At 42.2% G+C, this 25,793-nt stretch overlaps 1 protein-coding gene across 30 annotated transcripts in view; it reads right to left on the reverse strand.

The window, feature by feature from the left end:
* ryr2a (ryanodine receptor 2a (cardiac)) overlaps positions 1 to 25,793 on the reverse strand; it is a 352,340-nt gene that overhangs the window by 33,680 nt on the left and 292,867 nt on the right. For 22 of the 30 annotated variants that reach the window (XM_037544154.1, XM_037544139.1, XM_037544151.1 and 19 more), the window contains 14 exons: positions 25,494 to 25,567; positions 22,550 to 22,567; positions 18,664 to 18,744; positions 15,950 to 16,038; positions 15,678 to 15,806; positions 15,007 to 15,111; positions 13,505 to 13,586; positions 11,646 to 12,448; positions 10,147 to 10,650; positions 9,466 to 9,539; positions 9,023 to 9,170; positions 6,402 to 6,488; positions 4,716 to 4,943; positions 2,007 to 2,137 (listed from right to left, as the gene is read on the reverse strand). In XM_037544154.1, the coding sequence (XP_037400051.1) occupies positions 2,007 to 2,137; positions 4,716 to 4,943; positions 6,402 to 6,488; positions 9,023 to 9,170; positions 9,466 to 9,539; positions 10,147 to 10,650; positions 11,646 to 12,448; positions 13,505 to 13,586; positions 15,007 to 15,111; positions 15,678 to 15,806; positions 15,950 to 16,038; positions 18,664 to 18,744; positions 22,550 to 22,567; positions 25,494 to 25,567 (2,553 nt within the window). The remainder of the gene's footprint in view (positions 1 to 2,006; positions 2,138 to 4,715; positions 4,944 to 6,401; positions 6,489 to 9,022; positions 9,171 to 9,465; positions 9,540 to 10,146; positions 10,651 to 11,645; positions 12,449 to 13,504; positions 13,587 to 15,006; positions 15,112 to 15,677; positions 15,807 to 15,949; positions 16,039 to 18,663; positions 18,745 to 22,549; positions 22,568 to 25,493; positions 25,568 to 25,793) is intronic. The other 8 variants (XM_037544155.1, XM_037544152.1, XM_037544150.1 and 5 more) reach the window with 1 other exon arrangement.

Below are 25,793 nucleotides of genomic sequence, written 5' to 3' on the forward strand. Positions count from 1 at the left end.
AAACGTCACCTTACGTGCTGTGAAACACCACATACACACTAATGAATGCACACACACTAGGGGGCAGTAAGCACACTTGTCCAGAGTGGTGGGCAGCCCTATCCACAGCACCCAGAGAGGTAGTTGGGGGTTAGGTGTCTTGCTCAATAGCACTTCAGTCATGTACTGTTGACTCAGGGGATCGAACAAGCGACCATCTGGTCACGGGGCTGGTTCCCTAACCTCCAGCCCATGAGTGCCCCACTAAAGTTCTGCAGTCGCATGATGTGTAGTTCAGATGTTAGAGGTGTGAAATCACCATTTATCACTATTCACTACTTAACGTTTATGTTTCATTGCAGAAAGACAAAAGTACACAGACTAACAACTCAACAAAGGCACTGATTTTCTCTTACACTATGAATAAAAAAGGTTCTCAGCTATTAAAAAACATCCATGACAAAATGCTCCACCAAGAGATTTTAAAAACCTGTGATCATGTATTTAAATTATTAGTCCTAAAAATAATAATTATTATTATTATTAGTGTTAAAAAGGCTTGCCTGCCTAACTATTCCTGAACATATCTGTCATGCATGGACAGGAAAAATGGGCTCACTCTAGGGTTCTCAAGGGAAGATCAGAGACCAGGGAGGGAAGAAATGTTCTCTTCAGTGAGAGTCCAAAATACTTAACTGGGCTATTCAATCATTTTATAAGTTGTTTATCCTCCTGAGTTGCTTGTATTTGCAAATACGTTACGTTATACATCGCTACATGCTGCTGTGTGCGCGCAGCCAAAGACACATTGTTAAGGATGTGGCTGAAAATGTATAGACAGCACGTCTGTCTCACTAACCAGGCTGACACCAAGTCCTCATCAACATCTAATGTGACGCCTGTGGGCTCTGTAAGATCATCTGAAGAGGCGGCCTCAGTGACTCACCCAACACAAAAACCCTCCCAAACAAAAACCCTTTAAATAATAAAACATATCACGGTTGTTGGAAGAAAACCTCGTATCTCCAAAATAGTAACTTACTATCCTTTACTTTTAACATAAGTCAATGGAACCAGACTTTTTTTCCAAGTAATTTTTTTTCTTGTGGTCCATTCTTCATGAAATTTACACACGATGTAAAGGGCAACAGGCATTTTGGATTTTTTTTTCCAAAAACTGAAAAAAAAATAGAGATATGAGGTTTTCTTTCGAGAGCAGCAATATTCTGCTGTGTGCTTCTATATGCCGTCCGTTTTTTGTTTTTATGTTTATTTTTGCTGTTTTGTCTTCCCTGCAGTTAACCAGGAATCTGTTCATGAAGTCTTATGGATGCTCTTATATCAAAATCAATCTCAACGCACATCCTTAATATAAATTAGCACTTAGCCTCAGTGCCAAGCTGCAGAAACGAACTTCAGACAACAAACTGATCAAGCTGATCAACTACATACAGTACAAAGCTGATGAAGTTGAGAATTGGGACATCATAGCTCATTTTCTCTCCAGCCTGTGACATATTTGCGAGTGAAACACAGGATCTCAGAGTTAGCAGGGCATGTTCTCTCCATGACTGGTATGTGGTGGGAAGGAAATATTATATATATTTTATTAGCATTATTTTACCCCACCTGCTGGTGCACAGATATGTTATTTAAAAATCTTGACATCATTTAAAAGGCAGATGTGTGATATGATGAGTGGTGCTTAATAAGCTAAAGGACATGAACCAAAAAGTAAATCTAAAAAAATCTAAAATGAGCTGGTGCTAAAGGTTAAGCAGAGCTGACCTCATAAACAGCTTCCCCTGACCTATAGCGCAGAAAAGTAAACACAGATGACAGTGGTCAGACAGTGTGGTTGCCTGTGGCTTCCTGGTCATTTCATTTGGCATTTAGACAGCAATTATCTTTTTGGGTGTCCAGTGCAACCTGTAATAGGCTGTAACAGGCGCTATAATGAGCCAGACTGCAATCTCTCACCGACCGTAATGATGTGTGTGGCAATGGATGCTTTCTGTCAGACTCACTGTGTGTTTATGACCAGTCTGTCCCACTGGCCTTTGATGTCATCCTCTGATGGCTGCTCCGTAATATACAATCCATCAAACTCCAGCTTTCTGGCAACCTCCTTCTCCCTCTTAAAGATCACCAGGGGAACCTAGAAGAGACAGATATTAGCTGCTTATTTGCTTTTTAACACTTCTGATGTTAAGCTGAACATCTGTGGCTCTCACAGGAGGGCAAGCAGTGTCTGCTCAGCTCGACAGGCTTGCTAGGCAGCTGCTTGAAACTAATTGAGTGGAAATCTCCAACACGTCCTTCTCACACACTATGAATGAAGGAGGTTCTCCCCTATTAAAAAACATTCATGACAAAATGCTCCACCAAGAGATTTACAACATGTGTGATCATGTATTTAAATGACTAGTTCTAATAATAATAATGTGTTAAAAAAGCTTGCCTGCCTAAGTATTCTTGAACGTATGGACAGGAACAATGGGCTCGCCATTGCTCTAGGGGTCTCATGGGAAGACCAGATATCAGGGAGGGAAGAAATGTGCTTTTCAGTGAGAGTCCAAACTGCTTTACTGGGTTATTCATTCGTTTTATAAGCCATTTATCCTCCTGGGTCGTGGGGGGTGCTGGAGACTACCCCAGGTGTTACTGGGCAGACCACCAGTCCATCGCAAGGCAGACCCACAGATATGAACATTCATACACATAATAAAGGCAATTTAGTATCTCCAGTTCAACAGACTACATGTCTTTGGATGGTGAGAGGAAAGCCCAGCAAACACACATCATCTTCTTCTTCTAAGCCGCTTCTCCTTCTGGGTCGCGGGGCGTGCTGGAGCCAATCCCAGCTGTCATCGGGCGGAAGGCAGGATACACCCTGGACAGGCCGCCAGTCCATCACAGGGCAACCCAGCAAACAAACTTACTGGTACTAAGCTTGGTCGCCTGGCTGGGGAATTGAACCCAGACCCTTCTTGCTGTGAGGCAACAGCGCTAAACACTGTGCCACTGTAACAGCATCTCCTTGGATTTCATGGTAAACTGTAGTCAAGTCATTTCTTATCTAACAGTAAAACTAGCAAACTAACATTGGTTATACATTACTAGATATCAGCTGGCCTTCACCTTAAACCATTACAGTTCAAAAACCTCTATGATAATGATAATTAATAATAATGATAATCATAATAACATTATATTTATATAGCACTTTCCATGCCTGTGGCAGCTCAAACTGCTTCAAAGACAAGTGATAAAACACAGTTATACAAGTAATCATTAGTATTTATTTAGAATCAGAAGAAAATGAAAACGATCAAATGAAAAGATAAATACCACGAAACGTAGAGTTTTAGTTAAATACATAAATAAATAAAGAGATATGTTTTCAGATGCTTCTTAAAAGTGAGCACTGAGCTTGACTGTATAATAAAAGGTAGAATTGAGTTTCATAGTTTAGAAGCATAATAACTGAACGAGTCTTTTTCAGAGGGCATTTGTAGAAGGTCAGTATAACCGTAACGCTCTATGGGATCCTTGGCTGTTCTAAATTAAACTTGGACTTTTGAAGCTTTAAAAAGACGTTCCATGTTTTATCTGAAGCTTGTAACAGACATTTATGTGTACTGTACCTTGTAGCAGCAGAGGCCAGAGGTAGAGTTGCCGCTGTTACCATTTCTAACTGACTGAAATACGTTGGCTAGGCTACACCTCACGTTCACAGTCAAGTCATGTATTTTGGACTTCCAAAGGCCTAGAGTGGTAATGATCCTGCTATTGTAAACCAAAACGTGATTGGCTGATTCTACTCACACTTCCATATAATTTTAGTGGATAATCCATTGACTAATATTGACACACACTCCATAGGTTAACCAAGCATGTAAAGCCTTCAGTCCAGCTCATGAAGGTCTAACCATTGAGGTTGCTTGACTGTTTCTACCAAGATACCACCAAAAAATGTAAAAATAAAAACTGATTGCACAATTTTATTAAACAAAAAAATGGAGTGAATTACAGAGAAATCACGAGGGCTTCTTTGAAGGCCTAGAAGGCCCTGATGGTTCTTTTAGACTATTTTGCCAAAAGTATTCGCTCGTCTGCCTTCACACGCATATGAACTTGAGTGAGAGTTTAATATGATGTCGGCCCACCCTTTGCAGCTATAACAGCTTCAACTCTTCTGGGAAGGCCTTCCACAAGGTTTAGGAATGTGTTTATGGGAATTTTTGACCGTTCTTCCAGAAGCGCATCAGACACTGATGTTGGACATTGGATGTTGGAGGTTGACCCCGCTCTGTCATTTTATGTAGCCGACCACTTCGTGGCTGAGTTGCTGTCGTTCCCAATCGCTTCCACTTTGTTATAATCCCACTGACAGTCAACTGTGGAATAATTAGCAGTGAGGAAATTTCACGACTGGACTTGTTGCACAGGTGGCGTCCGATCACGGCACCACGCTGGAATTCACTGAGCCCCATTCTTTCACTAATGTCTGTAGAAGCAGTCTGCAGGCCTAGGGGCTCGGCTTTATACACCTGTGGCCATGGAAGTGATTGGAACACCTGAATTCAATGATTTGGATGAGTGAGTGAAAACTTTTGGAAATATAGTGTGTATAGGCTAAATATTGTGTAAATATAGACACTGATTTAAATCCAACACAGAGAAGATGCTACTGACACAGAACAACAATTGCAGTGTCACTGGTTGCATCGCACCTTAAGGCAGTAGTATCCGATGATGCAGAAGAAAGAGATGATAGTGTGGAGGATGGCCAGGATGCGCAGTGTCGGCTCCATGTAGCCGCTACTTTCTTCCAGTACGAAGTGCACGGTCACAGGCCGATCAGCGGGTGAATCATTCAGAGGGTCCCAACGCAGCCCGCTGTCTGGGGACGCACTGTAAATAACCTGCTTTTCCTCTATCACTGCTGAGGACGTGGACACCTGAGAAAGAACAAAGACTAACTGATGTCTAACTTTAAAAAACATCAATTTTGAAAAGCTGACCTAAGTAACATTACAAACATATGCCTCATTTTTATTTCATTTGCTATTTATTTGCAAAATGAATCCTACAAAACAAATGCATACACTATCATTTATGCAGTAATACCAAGCATATATTCAGCGTCCACTTAGAAGGTCCACCTACCTTATACCTTATAGGTCCAAATGCAGGTGTTCAATTACAGACTGTAATCCACCTGTTGCTGCAATGTATCAGCCCCCTTCTATACCACTCATCATCAGCCAATTTCTGACCACAGGACTGCTTACCGACCAGCCATTCTTTGGGTGGTGGATTTTTCTCAGTACAGTAGCGACACTGACATGGTAGTGTGTATATATTATAAGATCATTCAAAGCTGCACTATGTAAGTTTTTTGTTAAGACTAGCATTTTGGTGTGTGTGAGTACTTTGCTGGGAATCTTTCTGTAAAGCCTAAAATAACCATTTAAAAGTCAGACGGGTCAAGTCAGATTTAACAGGAACGTCTTACACCACATCACATGTCGGTATGTATTAACGCCACACACACAGGCTCAAAAAGAAGATCCAGCTTGATGTTTCCATCTCAAATGCAAAATCAACTTTGCACTGATGAACACAATGACAATAGTAGATCATTCACTCACACACTCAGAAGACACACCCTTTACCAAGATTTGACTGAGTTCTCTTTGAACACTCTTAGAATTACACATAATAAAGTGCTTCACATGTTGCCTGCAATTACACATTTCCACCAGAGAGGTCTCCAAATAGCCAAAACTGAAATAGTGTAGCTTTAACTTATTTGTAGAGGGTTTCCTTTGATGAAAGTTCTTTTATTTAGTGAAATTAACTTATTATTCTATTGGCAGATAATTTTATTTATTTTCAAGCATAATTTCTCCAAAATAATCTGCCAATTAAATAGGCCAAGTTCTCTAGATAAAATTACTTGAATAAAAACATCAAATAAGTTGAATGATATTATGTTCTTACAACATTCTCATAACTAAAAATAGATTATGATTAGATGTTTTCACTTCCCATGACTTTTCTTGCAGTATTTCAGACACACCAGTACTGCTGGGGTCTTTTAGACGCATCACTGCCACTGCTAGGTTGAGAGCGGACCACCACCCAAAATGTCCAGTCAAGAACCGCTCTGTGGTCAGAATCTGACCCCGTATGAATGGCTAGAGGATGGATAACTCAAACTGTGCACCAACAGATGAGCTACAGACTACACCTCTGAGGTGGAGTTACAAGGTAAGTGGTAGATGAGCATATAATACATGGCAAGGTTGAAGTTTTACACACAACATTCAAATATAACACTATATAAAGCTCTAGTGAGATGTGACTTGTGAGATTGCAGATAACCGGAGTTGATAGCCTGTTACATAGCGTACCTTGTAGAACAGCAGGATGAAATTAATTGCAAAGGCCACAAACAAAGCCAACATTCTCATGTTGTAGAAATTCCGTGCAAAATAGTTCTATAATGGGACAGAAGAAAACACACAATACATCACAGATGTCAGCAATAGAGAAGCAAAGAGCCGAGGTTTGGGTAAAACATTCATTAAGGCCAGATTTCCTCTGAAACACTACCATGAATGGCATGGCACAGAAATAACAAGGAACTGACTTGAAATAGCAGAACCCTATTAACATGTCAATGTTCTATTTTAAATGCAGTGCTTTCTATTTAAAATTTAATATTTTCTTAGTAACCAGATGGTTTTCGAACTGTCACTAAAGGGGGAGGGGGGGTTGGGTGCCAAAGGAGGAAAGAAAGGCGTGATTTTGCTATAAATTCTAGGGATTGGGTGAAAGTCAATGAGTCTAATGTGCGTTGTGGGAAAACGACATTATATTAATTACGCCCTCTGCACTGTCGACTGCACTGTCTGAAGACCAACGTGTGCAAACGATCAGTTCCTCACTCCAGCACTTCTCCTTTCTCCCAGCTCTAGTGTTGTAAGTTGTGACTCATGAATCACATTGTGGGCTGACTGTATCATTACACTCCCTTTTATAAATCAATTATAATTCAATATAATTATAATCTAAAATCCCCGGAGTTCACCACCTTCACATAATGCAGCAATGCTGCAACCTCACCCCGCGAACATACCACTGGTGATAACAGCACTAGAGGAGCCATAAGTCTTTCAGTTTCATTGCAAGACAATTATATCCTGAAGGACATGCAGAGTCGAAGCTTTGGATTTACTGGACGACAGAGCAAGACCGCACGATAAGTCGTGTTATCGCGATAGGTGTTTCCCTGATAAATACATGGATAAACAATGAGGCGACTGAACGGGTCATATTACCCAAACATGCATGCTGCCCGAGCAAAGTGGGTTCTCTGTGCAACTGCACTATCTGCGATCATGAAAAGCCTGGTCCTGCTCCTGAATCAAATAAAGACCACAGAGGCAGTGACCACAGTCTCCACAACCCCAAATGCTTCAGCGGAGCTAACTTTAGCAGATTCTGCAGAAGAAGGGATGCAAGAGATGCTGATAGCAGACCCTCCCTTCTCACAGCTTGGACCCAGCAGTGGACTAAAACTGCTGAACGGATGTGGGAATACTGGGCCTGGAATTGTGCAAGATCATCAATGTAAACATCAGAAGATGCGCTTCTCTAAAACACTCGTCCAACGAAAACTGTACATATAAAGAGAATGGCTACTGTATTGTTGCACTGTACAAGGGTAGTTTTCCTGTTTAGGCTGTTTATGACTCTGCAGGTCACCAACGCGGGTGGCGAATGCTCTCTTTCAAAACTGGCACTGCAATAAACAAATAAGGTCCCCAGTGGATCAGAGCAGGCTGCGCAGGTTGATTCACCTGTGACTTGTGTGTCAGTAGAGTAACCTTCTTTCCCCAAACTAATAAATGACTTCTAAATTCTCAAGGTGGGATGTTTGTTCCTTCTTGCGTATTAAGAGATTTCGTGAACCTGTCATAACTGGCTGCAGGTGGATTGTGTTCTCACCCGAGAAGGTGGATCTCAGCTTTATCTAGTATATGATTGGTCTCAAAGCTTCTAGTTTTTATTTGGCTCACAGACTTGCTGTGTACTGATTCATCTGCTGTACTGATGTGCTTGGTTACGCTTCAAGCTTTAGTGGTGCATGTGTACATGTAAACGGTCATCGTCGTTGTACAGGTCGTCATATTCAAAGTGTAGCCTTAATACACCTGATCACCTTAATCTGCCACTGGATATTAAGGTGTATTCACCCACAGCAGCACAGTCGCTAATTAATTAACTCTTCACAAACGATTTGTGAGCTATAGATAAATGATTTATAGAGAAAACCTTATTGTAACGTGGGGCCAAATGGAAGAAACACTAGGAGGTTCAATAGCAATATGTTTTTTCTTTTGTTGTTGTTTTGTTGTGTTTTTTTTTTTTTGTCATTTACACATTTTTGTCTCATGTAATGTTAGTGAATAAATACGGCCTACATTGGCTAAGCACAGGTTTATTCTGGCTTCCATTCCTTTAACCCTTGTGTGGTGTTCAGGTCTGTGGGACCTCTTTTCAATATTTACCAAAATGAAAAAATTATGTGATTTATTTTTATTTCACATGTGGTGTTGGGCTAAACCTGCGAGGAGTAAAAAGTGTGGAGGTGCTGTGTCCTTTACTCTGTTCTCCTCCTACATGGCCTGCTGTTAGTGTGCATGTGCGTGTACAACATGGACAGGCTGCTGACTGGCTACAGCTGCTAATGGAGAACTCTACACTGGAGATATTTAAAACATCTGGTATTTATACATATATTTTTATGGCTGTATTGATTTAAAAAAAAACAATAATGCGGTGGATTCCTCCAGGCCACTGAGTAACAAACACATCAACACCACACAAGGGTTAAAAATGGACACTGCGACACTGATGGATTTTATCATTTGATGTGTGTATGCAGGGTCAGCTGAGAAGTCGCTCGATTGTAAAAATAATTGCCAGCTGCAGCTCTAACACGTTTCACTTCACACGAGACTCTTACTAGCAGCTTGCGCTGGTAAGCGATGATTTTCTTCCAGAAGGCAGACTCCTGGAGATCAGGCTCGTCCGATTTGGACGAATGGTGCTGCCGAGACTTCCGTTTCTGCAGCACTTCTTTCTGCAATTCCTTCTTCTCACCATCCTCTCCTCTGCAGGACACACAAAGATTCATAGAGATGAAAGCAGAAATGAAAAAGGTCCCCTGTGAATGTGGCATCTTCAGGTCAGTTGCAGCAGTTTTGTTGCACTGCGTATTCAACCAGGAGTCAGACTGGAGGAGAATAAGTGGTCAGGGAACTTGTTTCTAAAGCCCTTTATATGAGATATTACACAAACCCAAATGTGAGACTGAGAACTAGACCCCCTACATGTGTTTGACTCCCAGGAATTTACAAGTCAGGACAACATGACTACAACATCAAAGCTGCAAATTGAAAAACATACTCTGCTTTCTCAGGAACGGACTTGGTCTCCTCCGTCCCTTCTTTCTCATCTGTAGATGATGACGAACTCTTTGTCTGGAATACCAAAGTAAAACAGACGTGCTGAGTTCACAGCACACATCAGCAGGACCTTCTCGAACATATAAACAGTTGGTTTAAACAGTATATAACAGTCAGAGGTGGACGAAGTACACAAATCATGTACTTGAGTAAAAGTAGAGACCCCCAAGGTAAAATATCACTCCAGTGAAAGTAGAAGTTCCTCCCTTTAGACCTCCACTTGAGAAAAAGTACTAAAGTATTTACCTTCAAATGTACTTAAGTATAAAGTAAAAGTACTAAAAGAGTAATTCTGGCTCTGATGTCCTGTTATCATTTTTATAACCAGACTGGCTTCATGAACTCATTTCAGGTGAAAGTCCTCCAGCGTCTCTCTTGGTAAACCAGTCTTTTAATAGAACGTCATTAATTAGTGACGCTGACAGATTTCTCAAAATGTAGGAGGAAAAAGTCGGATATTAGACTCTGAAATGTAGTGGAGTGAAAGGAAAAAGTCGCCCAATAATGGAAAAACTTCAGTACAGATACATGAAAAAATGCTGTAAACTGAAGTTAACACAAGGCTTTCTTACTTAAAATGACGTACATATGTTATTGTACATGACTTGTGCAGCTCTGTTACCTGGTGTCTCCTGCGGAGTTCAGGTGAGGGCGTAGGGGGTGGTGGCACTGGTGTATTGAGCAGCTCCGTCAGGCTGGCATTGGGGTTGTGGGGCATTAGTTTATACTGCCCACCCTCCCGTCTCAGATCCAGCCCGAATATATCTGACAGCAGGTCAGTGTCGTCCGTGGCCACTGCGAGGTCTGCCAGATCTTCCTCAGGCGAGGCTTTGTCTGTCGGTTTCCTTTCCGCCTCCTCACTCTCACCTCGGACCTCGTCCTGCGTAGGGTCTGGCATGTTAGCCAGCAGCTCTGACACCTTCATGGTCTTAGCGCCCTCTACCAGGCTGCCGCCCAAGAAGCTGTTATAAACGATGCGGAAGAAGCCCCGGGCCACGCTAAAGGCAAAATGGAGCAAACCCATGAGCACGCTCCAGTAGAACGAGGCCAGAGTGGTCACCAAGTCCTTCACCGTCATCTTCTTGGCCTTCTTCAGCTGCTTCTTCAGGCTCTTCATGGACAGCACCTTGAATTATATTAGATTACATTACATTATCTTTATTCAAAATAGATACATTTTAAGGCAATCTGTCTGAAATGGACTGTCTTATGTACTGTGTTTTACCAAAAAGCATCACTGGGTGGGCAGCCCTATCCACGACACCCAGGGAGCAGTTGGGGGTTAGGTGTCTTGCTCAAGGACACCTCAGTCCTGGACTGTCGGCACTGGGGATCAAACCGGCAACCTTCCGGTCACAGGTCCAGTTACCTAACCTCCAGCCCACAACTGCCCCCTGCGTATCTATTACAGACTACTTAACAATAAAACACGGTTTGAGGCAACTCTGTAGTGATTCAGACATGCAATTAGCTACATTAGCCTCATAGGTCTTGTGCGAAGCTAAAGACCTCGAGATAACAAGTATTGATGATTTCCCATTATGGTAGAGATGTGACAACACCAGAGTTTTGAAGGCAAAGCCAATGTTGTTGTTTATTTCCCCCTCACATGTATCTGAGCTAACGAGGTACTAAACCATATCAAATATTTTATACTAACAATTTCAAAGGCGGACAGAAAGCGTCATGTCTTTTTCTGAATAACAACAATTTTAATGCTAGTTGTTAATTAATCATCAGACTGAACTGAATGCAATCTTCCTGAGTTCCTTCACCTAGGAATTCTGGTCTTTAAGGTGCATAGCTTACTTGGACAAGTTAACTCCTTTACCTTCCATTAGACATGATGGATGAAGTTTCAGACCCTTATCATTAGTCTTGGAAGTAAAGTGTTTCAATATCTTACATCTGTTAGCAGTCCTACTGCTGCTGAAGCACCTTTAGATGGCACTGTCGTGTGGTTTTTTTGTGTTGTGTTTTTAGCATCGACCTGCCCTTAAGTACCTGCTCTTCTGACATCTCTATTTAGGCAAAGGGGGGAATTTTGTAAATTAGATTATTCAACAAACTATTCCTTTACAAACATCAAGGCTGACTGATAGGGAGCTCAATGAAAAGCACCTTCATCAGGAGCATAACGTTGTAGCGGAGAGCCATCAGGGCTGTGCGTACAGTAGTAACCGAAAAGAAGCCCATCTCAGGGCTCTCGTCCTCAGGTTTCTCCCTCTCGCTCTCGTCTTTGCTGGCCGAGCGCTCTCCAGCGTCGGACATCTGTGCGGCCAGCTGCATCTCAAAGATCGTGTCCTCACAGAAATTAACAAACAGTTCCATCTTCTCCTTCTCGCCGCCTTCGTTGACCACATCAAAGATGAACTGGCGTTTGGACTCCTTCACTTGTGGTTTTTCCCACTGTGTGCGGCTGGACTCACTGATCTCGAAGTAGACCCGCTCGATCCGCTTGGCGCTGCCCATGATCTCGATGCGGCCCAGGTAGGGCTGGAAGTAGTTGAGCACGCTTTCTGCCAGCTCCAGGAACGTCTGCAGTCGCGAGTCGTGCGGCATGTGTTCCGACAGGTTGGTCAGGAGGACAGCCACGTTAAAACCAATGTCTTTGGCCGGCTCATGGAAGCGCTCAACAAACTCCTCATAGTCCAGTAGCTCGTTCTCATCCGTCTCAGCACAAGAGAGGAGGAATTCCGTCTCGGACTGCGTGTAGTGCTTGTGGCTCTCCATGGCTTTGTGAAAGTCTCTCTTGGAGATGACTCCCTTCCCATCTGGGTCATACTCTTTGAAGGCATCTGATGATGTAAGGTCTTTCAGTTTGAGGAACATGTCAAAGAACTTGAGGATCATCTCCACGTTGTTGGAAGATTCCACCAGCATGTCCACCATCTGCTTTCCAATCGTGCCATTTACGACGTTTCCTGAAAGGAGAAGAACATATTTCTAGTGATTTTTAAGCACGTTTATCATTTCTTCATAATAGCTGTACAAATATGCATAGAGCAAGTTTTATTTTTAACATTTTTATGGCATGGAGCTTGAAATATTTGTCCAAACTAGATGACATTTTAGGGAAAAGCATACAGTGTAATGTATTGTTTTCAAATCGCTTTGTGTAACTGTTGTTGCATGGAAATTATGTTTCAGGCAACTCACAACATGGAACAAGTGGCATGAAAGCTTCACTGTAAAGCTTCACTGTAAAGCCAGCCTGTTTCTTCTTAGTTTATTCTTCTTTACTTTATTCTACTTTCATCACCTTACAACCATTTTAGGGTGGCATGCTGAAGTCGCCCAATTCTGAATTTAGAACCAAGATCCACGAGGCCCAGACTCACTCCACTGCCAGACTCAAAACCTTTGGCTTAAGGTTTTTCTTGATGAATAAATTTCACCTTGATTTTGGACAGCTTCTTAATTGAATTTAGACCTTTTATTAAAAATCTTCTTAATTAAAAGTCCAAAATATAAAAATTCCTCAAAATAGTAACTTTACAGGAGAAGCCCAAAAATGTCATGCAAGTTAATGTAAAGACATTTTATTCCAAGTATTTATGGAGCATTATTATTGGTCCATTAATCATGAAACTGTATGCAGTTTAAAGAACAGCCGTTATGTAGAAAAGCAAAAAATACAAAAACAAAAAACTGAAGAAAAAGGAAAAAAAAACAAAACTGAGATTTTTTTTGGACAGTGATACTTATATTATTTTGGCTTGGGTCAGGTTTGGACTCAAAGCTTGATCATGTGGTTCAGGATGGCTCAAACTCTTAAAATTAGGCTGCATTCAGTACGGACGCCTGATTAAAGCTCTAGTAAACCCCAGTGCATTGTTCATTGATAAATTTGCTAGTTGCCCAAAAAAACCTGAACACTAACAACTGGTAGTGACACTTTTTAAACAAGGCATATTTTGGTTATTCTTTTATTAATGGATAATTTATGCCTTAAATTCTACAGCTCCAGCAACACTCACCCTCTAACATAGACAACAGCATTACGACCATGTCCTTCTGGAGATCCATGAGCTCTTTCAGCAGGTCAATCTGACTCGAATCCTGAAAAACAGAAGTCGCCTTGAGAATCCAATGGCCTTGTGATACACCTTTATGCATCATCTGGAGTGATGTGAGCTTGTTTCTTTGAAGGAAGTATTGTGTTAACGTTCTGAATTGACAACTGATCCAGGATGAGATGTTTCCTTTCATGTAATGAACATAACCAGAAAACCTAGATGAGAACTCACAGTTAATAATATGCATCCAACACTAAAAACTGTAAACCATAGGTCACTAAAAGGCGGACCACGGTCCAAGTCCAGACTCAGTCGCCGTCCTATGCGGACCCGGACCTATAACCGATAAACTACAGATAATTATTTAATTTCAGCGGGGTGGTCCTGTTTTATGCTGATGTGTGACAGAAGGATAGCAGCAAGAGTGAAAGGGAAGGTTTACAAGACAGTAGTGCGTCCTGCTATGATGGATGGTTTGGAGACTGTGGCTCTGTCTAAAAGACAGGAGGCTGAGCTGGAGGTGGCGGAGATGAAGATGCTGAGATTTTGGTTGGGAGTGACAAGGATGGACAAGATTAGAAATGAGCAGATCAGAGGGAGGGACAGTGAAGGTGGAGCAGTTTGGAGATAAAGCCACAGAGGCCAGGTTGAGATGGTTTGGACATGTGTTGAGGAGGAATAGTGGATATATTGGGCAAAGAATGTTGGAGATGGAGCTGCCGGGTAGAAGGAGAAGAGGTAGACCTCAGAGAAGGTTTATGGATGTAGTGAAGGTGGACATGGAGATGGTTGGTGTGAAAGTACAGGAGGCAGTGGATAGGGCTAGATGGAGGCAGATGATCCGCTGTGGCGACCCCTAAAGGGAGGGGTGGTCCTGTTTTAATCTGTGTAACTTTTCAAGCCTTTACGGTAGCTTGAGTGGCTCGGGAGACTCACAGACCAATCGCATGCGTTGTAAATATCACACGTGATGCTACTCAACCAATCAGATCTGTGCATAACGATGAGCACTGAGACTCGAGTGAGTGATGCGCACACAAGAGGAGGGATGAGTCGAGAAACAGCAGTCGGAGAAGAAAGTGATTCAGAAGCTATTTCTCATGCTGTGATCAAAACTGACAATAAATAATATTGAAATATGACTGAACTGGAGTTTATTTGACTTGACATTCAGTTGTTGACTGTACAAGATGTTGATATACTAGGCTACTTCAGTAAACAGTATATGGAAGTGAATCAAGATGCAAGTTAGACATGATGTTCCAGACCTTTGCTTGAGGACATTTTCTCTAACAGGACCTTATAGAGTTATAATTAAAGACCCTGGCTTTAAACTATCCACAGTACCAGGGATAATATCTTAAAGAGGTCCTGCTCGGTTACGTCACAGTTATTCAAGGCAAAGTGAGTTATGCATCATTAGACCCAGTTTAGTCTGATTTGCACAGTGATCATCCGCCTACCTGGGACAGCTTCATCTGCATGTGAGCAAAAACATGGAGAAAACCAACCACAGCATCCCACAGGCGGCTGTGTGCCAGGCTCTGCTGGTTACCGGTGCAAGGACCCTGTGTCAAAACAAGCAAGAGGTTTGTAACCATTCCATGGTCAGTAATGAATAGAGCCTCAGCTACAAACTGTAAACTACGTGCAATGAGAAGGAGCAACATCCATTTGATCGGCCTGAGAAGGGAGTTGTTGAAGTGGTTTCATGTTAAACTGCCTGGCAGTGGCCACCAAAAAAGCATCAGTGCCATAAGAAAATAAACGCTTATTTTTATCGTTCACTGTAAGTCCATCTGTCCTCTCAACCTCACTGACAAGTCGCATGACCTTAATGAAGACCTGGGTGCGGTTTTGAATGGGTGGAGATTTTGGGGATGCATTTTTACAGAAACGATTTTGGCTATTTGGGTTGACTGTTGGGTTCTAGAGTTTGTTAGCAACATTGACCTTGAAGCTCCAGTTCTAAAGTCAAAGAGCAAGATATGCCTTACACATGAAACCACATTTTTTATGGAGGAACCTAAAGAACTTCACCCAATGGTTAAAAGGTTTAAAAGTCTAAATACTTTTGGGAGCACTTTATATGGATGAATCAAACAGCCATGGCTAAAGAAAATGCATCATTTACCTGAATATATTCCGTAAGAGTATTGAAGACCTGTTTAGCCACATTGATGGCCTTGGAGAAATTACGCTGCCCCTGCTCATCAATCACATCCTTTCCAGAATAGTACCAGTAGAAATCACTAATCGACTCCTAGAGTGATTAAGGACACAATGAAGGTAGTTATGATGATAACAATGGCCCTTCACCGCAGCTAAGATCCAGTTCGAATGAATAGAAATCGAACATGATCCCGTTACTCCTCGAATACTGCATAACTCTTACTCCCACCTCACCTGCACTCTTAGCAGGTAGTCCACAGTGGAGATGATGATGTTGACGGTTGTGTTGTTTCCCGTCTGTGTTCTCAGATAGTTCTGGAAATCTGTCGCATGACAAAGATATTGTGAGAATAATTACCAAAGCCCGGAGTGACCTCCAAGCGATCAGTGTGAATAACTGGAGAGGTCACTGGACAGGTGAGAAAATGTACCACATGCTTCTACAATAGACTTAAATGTGGTGCATTTAGAGAGCCGTTACAAACGTGTGCATTTCTGAGTTAACCAGAAGGGAATTTTGCTTGAACGACTGATAAAGTGGTAAACTTTACGTTTAACACGTTACAAGCTGTGGAGGACTGACAAGTGCAGTTGGTGTCACCCCTGGTCAACGTATATTTTGTTGACGTTCTAAGTGAGAACATGTTAACACATCCTCTACAGAGAACACTTAAATATGGATTTTTTTTCTGTAAATTTCAGGTCAAAATAGAAAATGTGCTACAACTTTTGCACAAGCGAGAGTTTATTTTTCCCCATTATGTTAAATTCAGCAAATAAACAGTAGCTGTGAATTAAAAGTGCAGTGTTTACAATGTTAGTGTTCTCTAAGGTGTAAGGGCCCAGCCTGCACCTCCAGCCACCAGCAGAGGGTGACTGTGGCAAGGTGCCATAAGTTCAGGGAACTCCAATTCCCGGAAGCCCTTGGGCTGATTAGGCCCAACTTGGCACCCCAGGTGGCTATTTAAACAAAAAGGAAAGGAAAAGGAAAAGAAAAGAGGGCTGGAAAAAAAAACAAGAGAGAGAAAGTGCCCCAAAACTACTTAAAAACCAAACGAAGGTTGGAGCAACAAACGGCTCCAAGATACAAAAGGTGTTTGCTCAACCAAGAGCAAGCAGGTGAAACAAACAAACAATGTCTGCCTTCCTCTCATAATTACAAGTGTTTTTTTTTTTTTTTGTTTTCTGCTTATCTTTTATTTCATTTTTCTAGCTCAGCCTTTGTTTGAGCACACTGCTTACAGCGTCCCCTTTGTTTGCTGTTTCCGGACGTTTTTATTTCCCATTCATTGACGTGTTTTTCTCATTGTCGCCTGTGTTTTCCGGTGGTGCAGCAGTAACTCCTTGGAGCGCCGATCAGTGCACTGTCGGTTTGAGCCTGGCTCTGAGCCACCTCAGCTCTAACGTGCACAGTCAACAAATTCCCACACCATCACCTCAATAAATTGATTTAAGAAACTTTCTCACGGGTTTTCCTCTCTGAGCTTGGATCCGCCTCCCTGCCATCCCGTAACAAAAGCATGTGGTCACTAGGTCTCTAATAACGCGGATACAGCAGACCAAGCTGACACTGGTAAATCCCAGAAAATGCACATATTATTCATGTGATAAACTTAATATTTGCAAAGTAAATCTGAATGCAAACCGATAGTTATGATAGTTTGATACTACAGCTAAAATAACATTTATACAGTCAAGTCTCTGATTCAACAAATCATCACACTAGTAGTGCATTAACTGGCAGCAGGTTAAATCCTAGCAGTTTAGGATTCTAAACTTTCTGCCCAGGGGTTATGTGCAAACTTTTTTTCTGCATTGTGTGCATGAAAAACACAGAATGCGCTTTTCCCCTCATGCAGATGCATGTAAGGGAGGTCTGGGCAAAATGTGGAAGAATAGCGCAAAAAGGGGTGGAGAGATGTTGGAAGTGTGAGCGATCACACAACCCGCTACTAAAGTCTGAGCAGCTCACAGCAGCCCGTTTCTGCATCTCTCAAAACAAACAACACCTCTCCCAAGTCATTAAATCGCAGACAAATCGCAGACAACAGGTTAGGGAGGTTAGGGCAAATCGCAGACAACAGGTTAGGGAGGTTAGGGCAAATCGCAGACAACAGCTGGAGGTTAGGGCAAATCGCAGACAACAGCTGGAGGTTAGGGCAAATCGCAGACAACAGCTGGAGGTTAGGGCAAATCGCAGACAACAGCTGGAGGTTAGGGCAAATCGCAGACAACAGCTGGAGGTTAGGGCAAATTGCAGACAACAGGTTAGGGAGGTTAGGGCAAATCGCAGACAACAGCTGGAGGTTAGGGCAAATCGCAGACAACAGGTTAGGGAGGTTAGGGCAAATTGCAGACAACAGCTGGAGGTTAGGGCAAATCGCAGACAACAGGTTAGGGAGGTTAGGGCAAATCGCAGACAACAGGTTAGGGAGGTTAGGGCAAATCGCAGACAACAGCTGGAGGTTAGGGCAAATCGCAGACAACAGCTGGAGGTTAGGGAACCAGCCACATGACCGGGAGGTCGCTGGTTTGATCCCCTCGGCTGACAGTCCATGACTGGAGTGCCCTTGAGTGAGGCGCCTAACCCCCGATGGCTCCCCGGGTGCCATGGATAGGGCTGCCCCCCGCTCCAGGAAAGTATGCTTACTGCCCCCTAGTGTGTGTGTGTTCACTAGCGTGCATGTATGTGGGTGTTTCACTGCACAGATGGGTTAAATGCAGAGGTCTAATTTCACAGTGTGCAAACACAGAGACAAATTGGTCTGAAAAAAATTCTAAATCCTATAGTAACTGAGGCCGTCACTTAGATGAAAACTACCAAAGAAAATGTGCTTGTTGACTGTAATGAAAATAAAAAATGGCCATTAAAAACAATAAAAAAACAATCTCTACTAAACTAAAAAAACATGGTAACGTTAGTCCGAGAGCAGTGTGGCGTTCCTCACCTGAGTTGTGTCCTTCACAGAGCAGCTGCAGGAAGCGGAACAGGTCGCACGTGAACTCGTCGTCCTGCATGACCTTCTCGCCTACACGGCCAGACCAGAGCACAGGGGCATTAGAGCCACGGCGGGAAACCAACGGCACACAGCTACAGAGTCTGAGAGAGGGTCATGGGTCGAGCACAGCCCTCAGACAACTCTCACACTCACACACGGAGATGGGACACACTACTGGCTATCAGAGCATGTAAAACCATGGGCAATGTGGGGAGAGATAGCAGCATTTTATTCCTGTGCCTCTCGGAAAATTCAGATGTGTTCCATTTAGTATCTGCCTAAATAACTGCTGAGACAGCTGATCTGAGCCAGACCGACCTCCTCGATGACTGAACTTTACCACGCCACAACCAAAAGGTGCAGTAGAGCTGCTTTCACACTGCTCCAGCACAAGCTACAGATGCTCTGTGTGTACGTTTGAGGGAATATTACAGCATTAATAATCAGCAAGCTGCGGTAAAAATGCAAGGTGGATAAACGCTAAACTTCAGTGAGCACCTAGTGAGGTCATAGTGCCAAGACCGAAAACAAAGCATATCATTTCAGTCCACAAAGCAATTTGATTGGCCATTATAGGGCACGACTGCATCTTCAATAAAGCAGGTAGTTGATAAGCTATAACAGTAATAGTTTGGGGGCAGTCGTGGGCCGGAGGTTAGGGATCTGGCCCTGTGACCGGAAGGTTGCCGCTTCAAACACCATGACTGAGGTGTCCTTGAGCAAGACACCTAACCCCCAACTGCTCCCCGGGCACCGTGGATAGGGTTGCCCACCGCTCCGGGCAAGTGTGCTCACTGCCCCCTAGTGTGTGTGTGTATTCACTAGTGTGTATGTGGTGTTTCACTTCACGGATGGGTTAAATGCGGAGGTGGAATTTCCCCGTTTGTGGGATTAAAGAAGTATCACTTAACTTAAATGTAAAACTCTGCACAGAGCTCATTCTGTTCTTCTAGAAATGAATTACGGTGCACGTTCTGTTTCCATGTCTCGATTCTCTGCACAAGCTGCACTTTTACAAATGCCAGCAGTGGCAATGCATTGCCTGCAAAAGTGAAACATTTCTCCAATCCAGTGTTTTCCCAAATGAAACTGTCACAGCAGTATTTTGCTCCTAGCAGCACGGCGCTCACAGAAAAACAAATGCATGTTGCAGGTATAAAAGGCCAGCATACGCAAAATAGCATACACCCCTAAGCGTAGTGTAGATTTTATATGGTTTCTTTGGTTCTTTTCACATTCGGTTTGGATTCTCCACATTGGATCTGGCAGAAGGAGACGGAGGGCGTCACTTCGGACCTTAAATAGGACAGAACAGAATGGTTTGCAGCTGTTTTCTGTGATAATGAGATATGCTGACTCTAAGACAGGTGAGAAAAAAACAGAATAAACAGAATTTGCATGTATTTATCCTCCACTACATTCCTGCTTGAGACATATTTTATGTTAATTATGGTCATTTTAAAAGGCATTTTGAAAAAAAAGTTGTGTCGTCATCAAATTCCCATAAATCCACTCTTGCCATCGGGTGGACACTGCGGCAGTAAATCTTGCACAGTAGAGGTATTTGTACTGTAAGTGGCGCGAGTGCAGATGCAACAGAAAAATATCTTTAGATACCAAAGATATCAAAGTTATGTTCAAATACAGCATTTTTATGAGCATCTTAAGTCCAGCTCAGGTCAATATTTACAGCCAGCATAAATAAGCCACATGTTTTCATTGTAGTTTTGACAGGTCTGCAAGCTGCAGAGGCATTACAGGAAAAAAATGCTGCATTAACCATGCAGGGTTTTCATGGTTAATGAATATGGGAGCACCGTCCAAAGGGTGATTCTGAAATGAGTTCAATTACAATATACAATTCTGACACTCATGAGCACAGGTCTACCTAATTACACAAAAGCTATACATAAGTTACATCAAATTAGCTTGAAAGTGCACAGTTTCAGTCTATATGTTACTCGCCTTGTAGGAGCAACACTGGCTTTTTACTTTCTCAACCCAAAGAGCCATTGGAGAGGTAACGATGACGTTTATATGAAATCGTGCGCTGATAAATACGTAAACGTGCATGTTTTAGTCCAGACGACTGAAGAATGAGATGCACTTTCAGGCTTTTTTTTCATACGATGATAAACCAGAACAGAAGCCTTACAAACTCATTGATTTACACACTGCAATTTCACAGCATCTCTGCAGCTGCTTCATACTTAACATGCAACATAACATACAACTCTAACGCATTTATTAAACTAAGCAATGCTACCATCTTAAAAGAGAACGCCACTGATTTTGTAACATTTCTGCACAATTCAGTTCTGAGAAGCGGTCAGATTGGTCTGAAACGGCTCACTGTGGAGAAACGTAACGGCTCTTTTACAGCGCTGATGATAGGAACCTGGTGTCACGATGTCAAAACCTACACCTGAGTTGATATATGTAATGTTGATGGCGGTAAAATCTTAAAAGTAAAAGTTTTCTTTGGTGACTTTTTTGCCTTAGGACCCCCCCCTCCCCCGAATGTTCCTTTCCACCATAAACAGATTTTGAGAAAATCTGATCTACAAACTACTGTAAAACTATCTCCGGCTTCAGGCAGTGTTTTCATAACCACTTCAAATAACAGCTCACTGTGAGAGGGCTTTTAGAGACAAACTCTTCAGGCGTCTGGTTCCCATCACCACCACTGGGACCAGTTCTGACTCCATACACTGTTTACATCTTACCGACTGAATTATGCAAAAATGTGAGAATATCAGTGCAGTTCGCCTTTAATTACAACGCAACTATGTAAATACACTTTTAATACAAAGTGAATCTCGCATAATCCTGGTAGTAAAAAAAGAAAAAAAAAGGATCTGTGGATAAAACATTTGATTTTGGTTAGACTTCCTCTGGTCTATCATTCTCGTCACCAGTTAAAATGTACAACCGCACTTCTACAAGTGTGTCTGAAGATGGAACCACTGAACAGAAACATGGATGGAAGTTCAAAAAACACAACACTGATCTTCGGATAAAAGTGTCATCAAGAAACAAAGCAACAAATTCAAACCAAACAGGTGTCACTCCAGAAAAAAAAAAAAACAAACGTGGAGGGAAAAAAAAAAACAACAAAAAAACACTTCCAACCTAGTAAACAAACAAACAAACAAACAACAAACAAACTAAAGTAACGGCGAGAACAACGGTGAGTACGTCACGGAACACAGACTGAACAGCCTGGAGCAGGAAGAGGAGGAAGAGCAGGAGGAAGGGGGTTTTGGGGTGTGGGTGGGGGGTGGGGTGGACGAGGGTTATGGAGTGACCCTTCACTCGGACACATCGGTGCAGCCAAGTAAGCCACGAGTCCAAAGAGACGCAGCACAGAGAGATTACAGAGAGGAAGGTACACCACACAGACGCTCTCCACTAGAAACAACCAGGCACTGCGGCAAAAGACCAGGGACAATACGGGGACATGACGGAACAAGGACAGGATTCGGGGGGGAAGTGGGGGGTGGGGCTTCAAAACACCTAACTGCTCTTACATCTAGCGTGCCAGAAACTGTGCAAATCCTGAGAGGGAGGCAAAAACAAGTGTGTGATTGGCTACAGGTCTGCGGCAGGGCAGTAGTCTGAGAGAAACATGGGAGAACAGGTGCTATGGAGCTCCGTGAGGGCCTGCGAGGGGCACTAAAGGGGCCGGAGAAAGGAGGGGCGAGTTATAGGCCGTCGCGTGTGGGTGTCGGGGTGGGGCTGGTTACGTAATGTAACATGTAAAGGGCTCAGGACCTGAACAGAATAGACACAAAGCTAAAATCACAGCAAAATGGCAGCAGAAGGGCATAATTACCACGCTCATGGGTGATGACTGAGGAGGGGGAAGACAGTACATGAACCCAAAAGAAGAAAAAAGAAAAAAGGAAAGAAAATAGTGAGAGGTCAAACAGATTACAAGGTCAAACTTTGATTTTTTTTTTTTTTGAGTGGGAAAAGATGAACTTGGATTCAATCATCGGCATTCCAGAAAGTAATGAATCAATCTGAGCCTGCCATGAAATCACTGCACTGTAAATGTAGATTCTGAAGGAGTTCTGCCTGGGAAGAACATTAAGTTGGAACAAGATCAATAAGTGCCATAAGACTTATCTATTTGCTCGCAGTTGTTCATGTAGACCAAATAAAGAAATAAAGAAATAAAGAATACCGAAATCTATGAGCATAATTAAAGCAAACACAAGTAATTGCGCACTTGACATACCTTAAATAGAATCTTCACTATTTACAGTACTGTGCAAAAGTAAAACAATTACAGTCAAGATGGCCAATAAATACAAGCTATTCCTTTTTCAGGAGATATTTCTGAGGAAAATAAGTGGAAAAACTGAAATTTAAAAAAAAAAAAAGTGCTTGAAAGATTAGGAAAACATGGAACTCCTAACAATCACCTACAAGACCTGGTAGATCACCAAAACTGTCCCCATCAGATAAACAGAACTTAAAATAGCCCTCGCTGAGAAAAGGAGATCGACATATCAAACAAAGAAGCCGCTGCTGTTCTCAAGACCTTAACTTCCCTGAATGCGTTTGCAGTCGTGGGCTTGGAGGTTAGGGAACCAGCCTTGTGACCGGAAGGTCGCCGGTTCGATCCGCTAGGCTGACAGTATGTGACTGACGTGCCCTTGAGCAAGGAACCTAACCCCAACTGCCTCCCGGGCGGTGTGGATAGGGCTGCCCACTGCTCAGGGCAAGTGTGCACACTGCCCCCTAGTGTGTGTGTTCGCTACTGTGCATGTGCGTGGGTGTTTCACTGCACGGATGGGTGCGAACACAGTTGGCCAATGCTTCTGAACTCGAACTGAACTCGTCATGTACTTGGACTGCGGAATGTTAAACCAACTTCTAAGACTGAACTTTGGAGGTGTGGAAAAATATCTCTGCAGGTTTCTTTTGAAAAACTCAAAGCAAGTCTCTGATGCTTTCATGATGTGTGTGTGTGTGTGTGTGTGTGTGTGTGTGTGTGTGTGTGTGTGTGTCATTTGCAAGACAGCGAGCCACGCCGAACCACACCAGGCTACATAGCTGACAAGGTTCACCTGTGTGTTGTTTCTGCCAGCCTATTTATAGCCATGTCTTTTCTCAGTAGGTGGCAGAGCCCAGAGAGATAAGGAGATCAGCGAACATCCTCTTTAATTTTGAACGCTGACTGAACAGCTGAGTGATTTGGGTTGTTGTCGGAATAAAAAAAGAAAACTGACTCCACGCCCCAAAAATCTCTCTGACTCCAAAAATCACCAAAACTGGACATTAAATAAACAAAGGTGCTCTCTGACTTTTCCACAGTACTATATATTTAGAAGGATCTTCGACTATTTACATATAAAGCAATGATACACTTGATCAAAGACTTTATGACTAGTAATCATCAATTATCACTCTGAAAGCTTTGTATTTTAATCATTAAGCCATTAAACCAACTAGAATGAATCAGCTGGGGCAGTTAGGGCAGATCACTGATTTGACTCAAGTGCAATGTCAGACACCGCTATTGTTATTTTACCACACAATCATGGTTATGATACCACTACTGTTATAAAAAGCCAATATGGAGTTAAAGAATGTAGCAGGAACGTAGCTGACTGAATCCAAAAAAAAGAGCAAAGGATCTTTTGAGCAATAAAAGACAGCACAAGCCTCTGATTCAATAGAAGGGTATTATGACAAAAAAGAAGGGCACAAAATCATGGGAAAAGAAACAAACTGCAACAATAGGAAAACAACCTGTACTTCATTTTCATGTTGAAATGAAGAATAAAACAAAATCGGAACTATAATATAACTCGTAAGACAGCAATGAGACAGAGAGGTTAAAAACATGCGCCAAAAATCTGGTCAAACTGAGGACAAGACGATTTTCCTTAAAGCAAGTCTAAGTCTTAAAAATCGCTCTGCGGTGACGATCAGTTAGTAGCAAAGACAATAAAAGCCAAAAAAGAAAGGAAACCTTCTTTTTTAGTGTTTATTGACAAAGATGGAAATCCGTTTTTTTTTGTTTTTTTGTCATGGTACCCTTAGTGCAAACTACATCAACAACTTTCAAAAGTTCAGAAACAGCTGGAATAAAGCTTCGTCTTAGATTACCATTCATCGAATTAAGCTGCAAAGTACTAATGATGACAAATGATGACAAGAACACGATCATTTGATCAAACGGTTGTATGTACACTCACACACATACATATTATAAGAAAATAAAACAAGAAAATGTTATTAAAGACAAAACCGACATGTACATGGGAACTCATGAATGTGGATCATCAAACCAGAGCTGAATCGTATCCAAATCAATATTACACGGCATTAACGAAAAACAAGATGCGAAAAATGGATAAATGCATGATGCTTAGACAGAGTAAACACTGGGTGTGTATTGAGAATAATGGCCAACCTACAAATCTAAGTTAGAAAAATATGATTTGCAATATGTAATTACTGCTTTGACAAGAATATATCGCTGGTGTCAAAAACCTCGTACCTCCGTTTTCGTCGTTTTGGAGTTTTTTACATAATTTGAAAATGCCTGTAGTTCTTTACATTGTGTGGAAATTTCATGATGAATGGACCAAAAGAAACTTCCCAAAATGACTTGCATGAGATGTCTGGTTCCATTGACTTACATTGAAAGTAAAGTATGTTTTCTCCTTCTCCTGTTAAGTTGTTCCGACAGCAGCGATACAAAATATAATAGCATCAGAAAAGGCTGAACGTCTCGCATTTTCCTTATACAGTAAACATACCTGATCCTTCTTCCGTCACCATCCCCAGACCTTCAGCTTTATTCTGCCTCTCAAAAGCATTTAGGTCTAGAACGCTGTTAAAAGCAAAACAGAGAAACAAACAAAACACAGAGAGACACACAGAGACTTGCTGGTGACAACGTGCCAGAGTCCAGATTGTTTTACAGGTGGCTAATTCATACTTGTGGCTACTTAAACGTTTTTCCAAACTTTTCCTTTCTGGCTTTATCGTTTACTTTCACATAAAGCCTTAGGGGAAAGCTGGCCTGAGCCCTGCTGATAAAACCAGCCACTACTGTC

Source organism: Pygocentrus nattereri, chromosome 13 (genome assembly GCF_015220715.1).
Source record: "Pygocentrus nattereri isolate fPygNat1 chromosome 13, fPygNat1.pri, whole genome shotgun sequence".
Classification (NCBI taxonomy): Eukaryota; Metazoa; Chordata; class Actinopteri; order Characiformes; family Serrasalmidae; genus Pygocentrus; species Pygocentrus nattereri.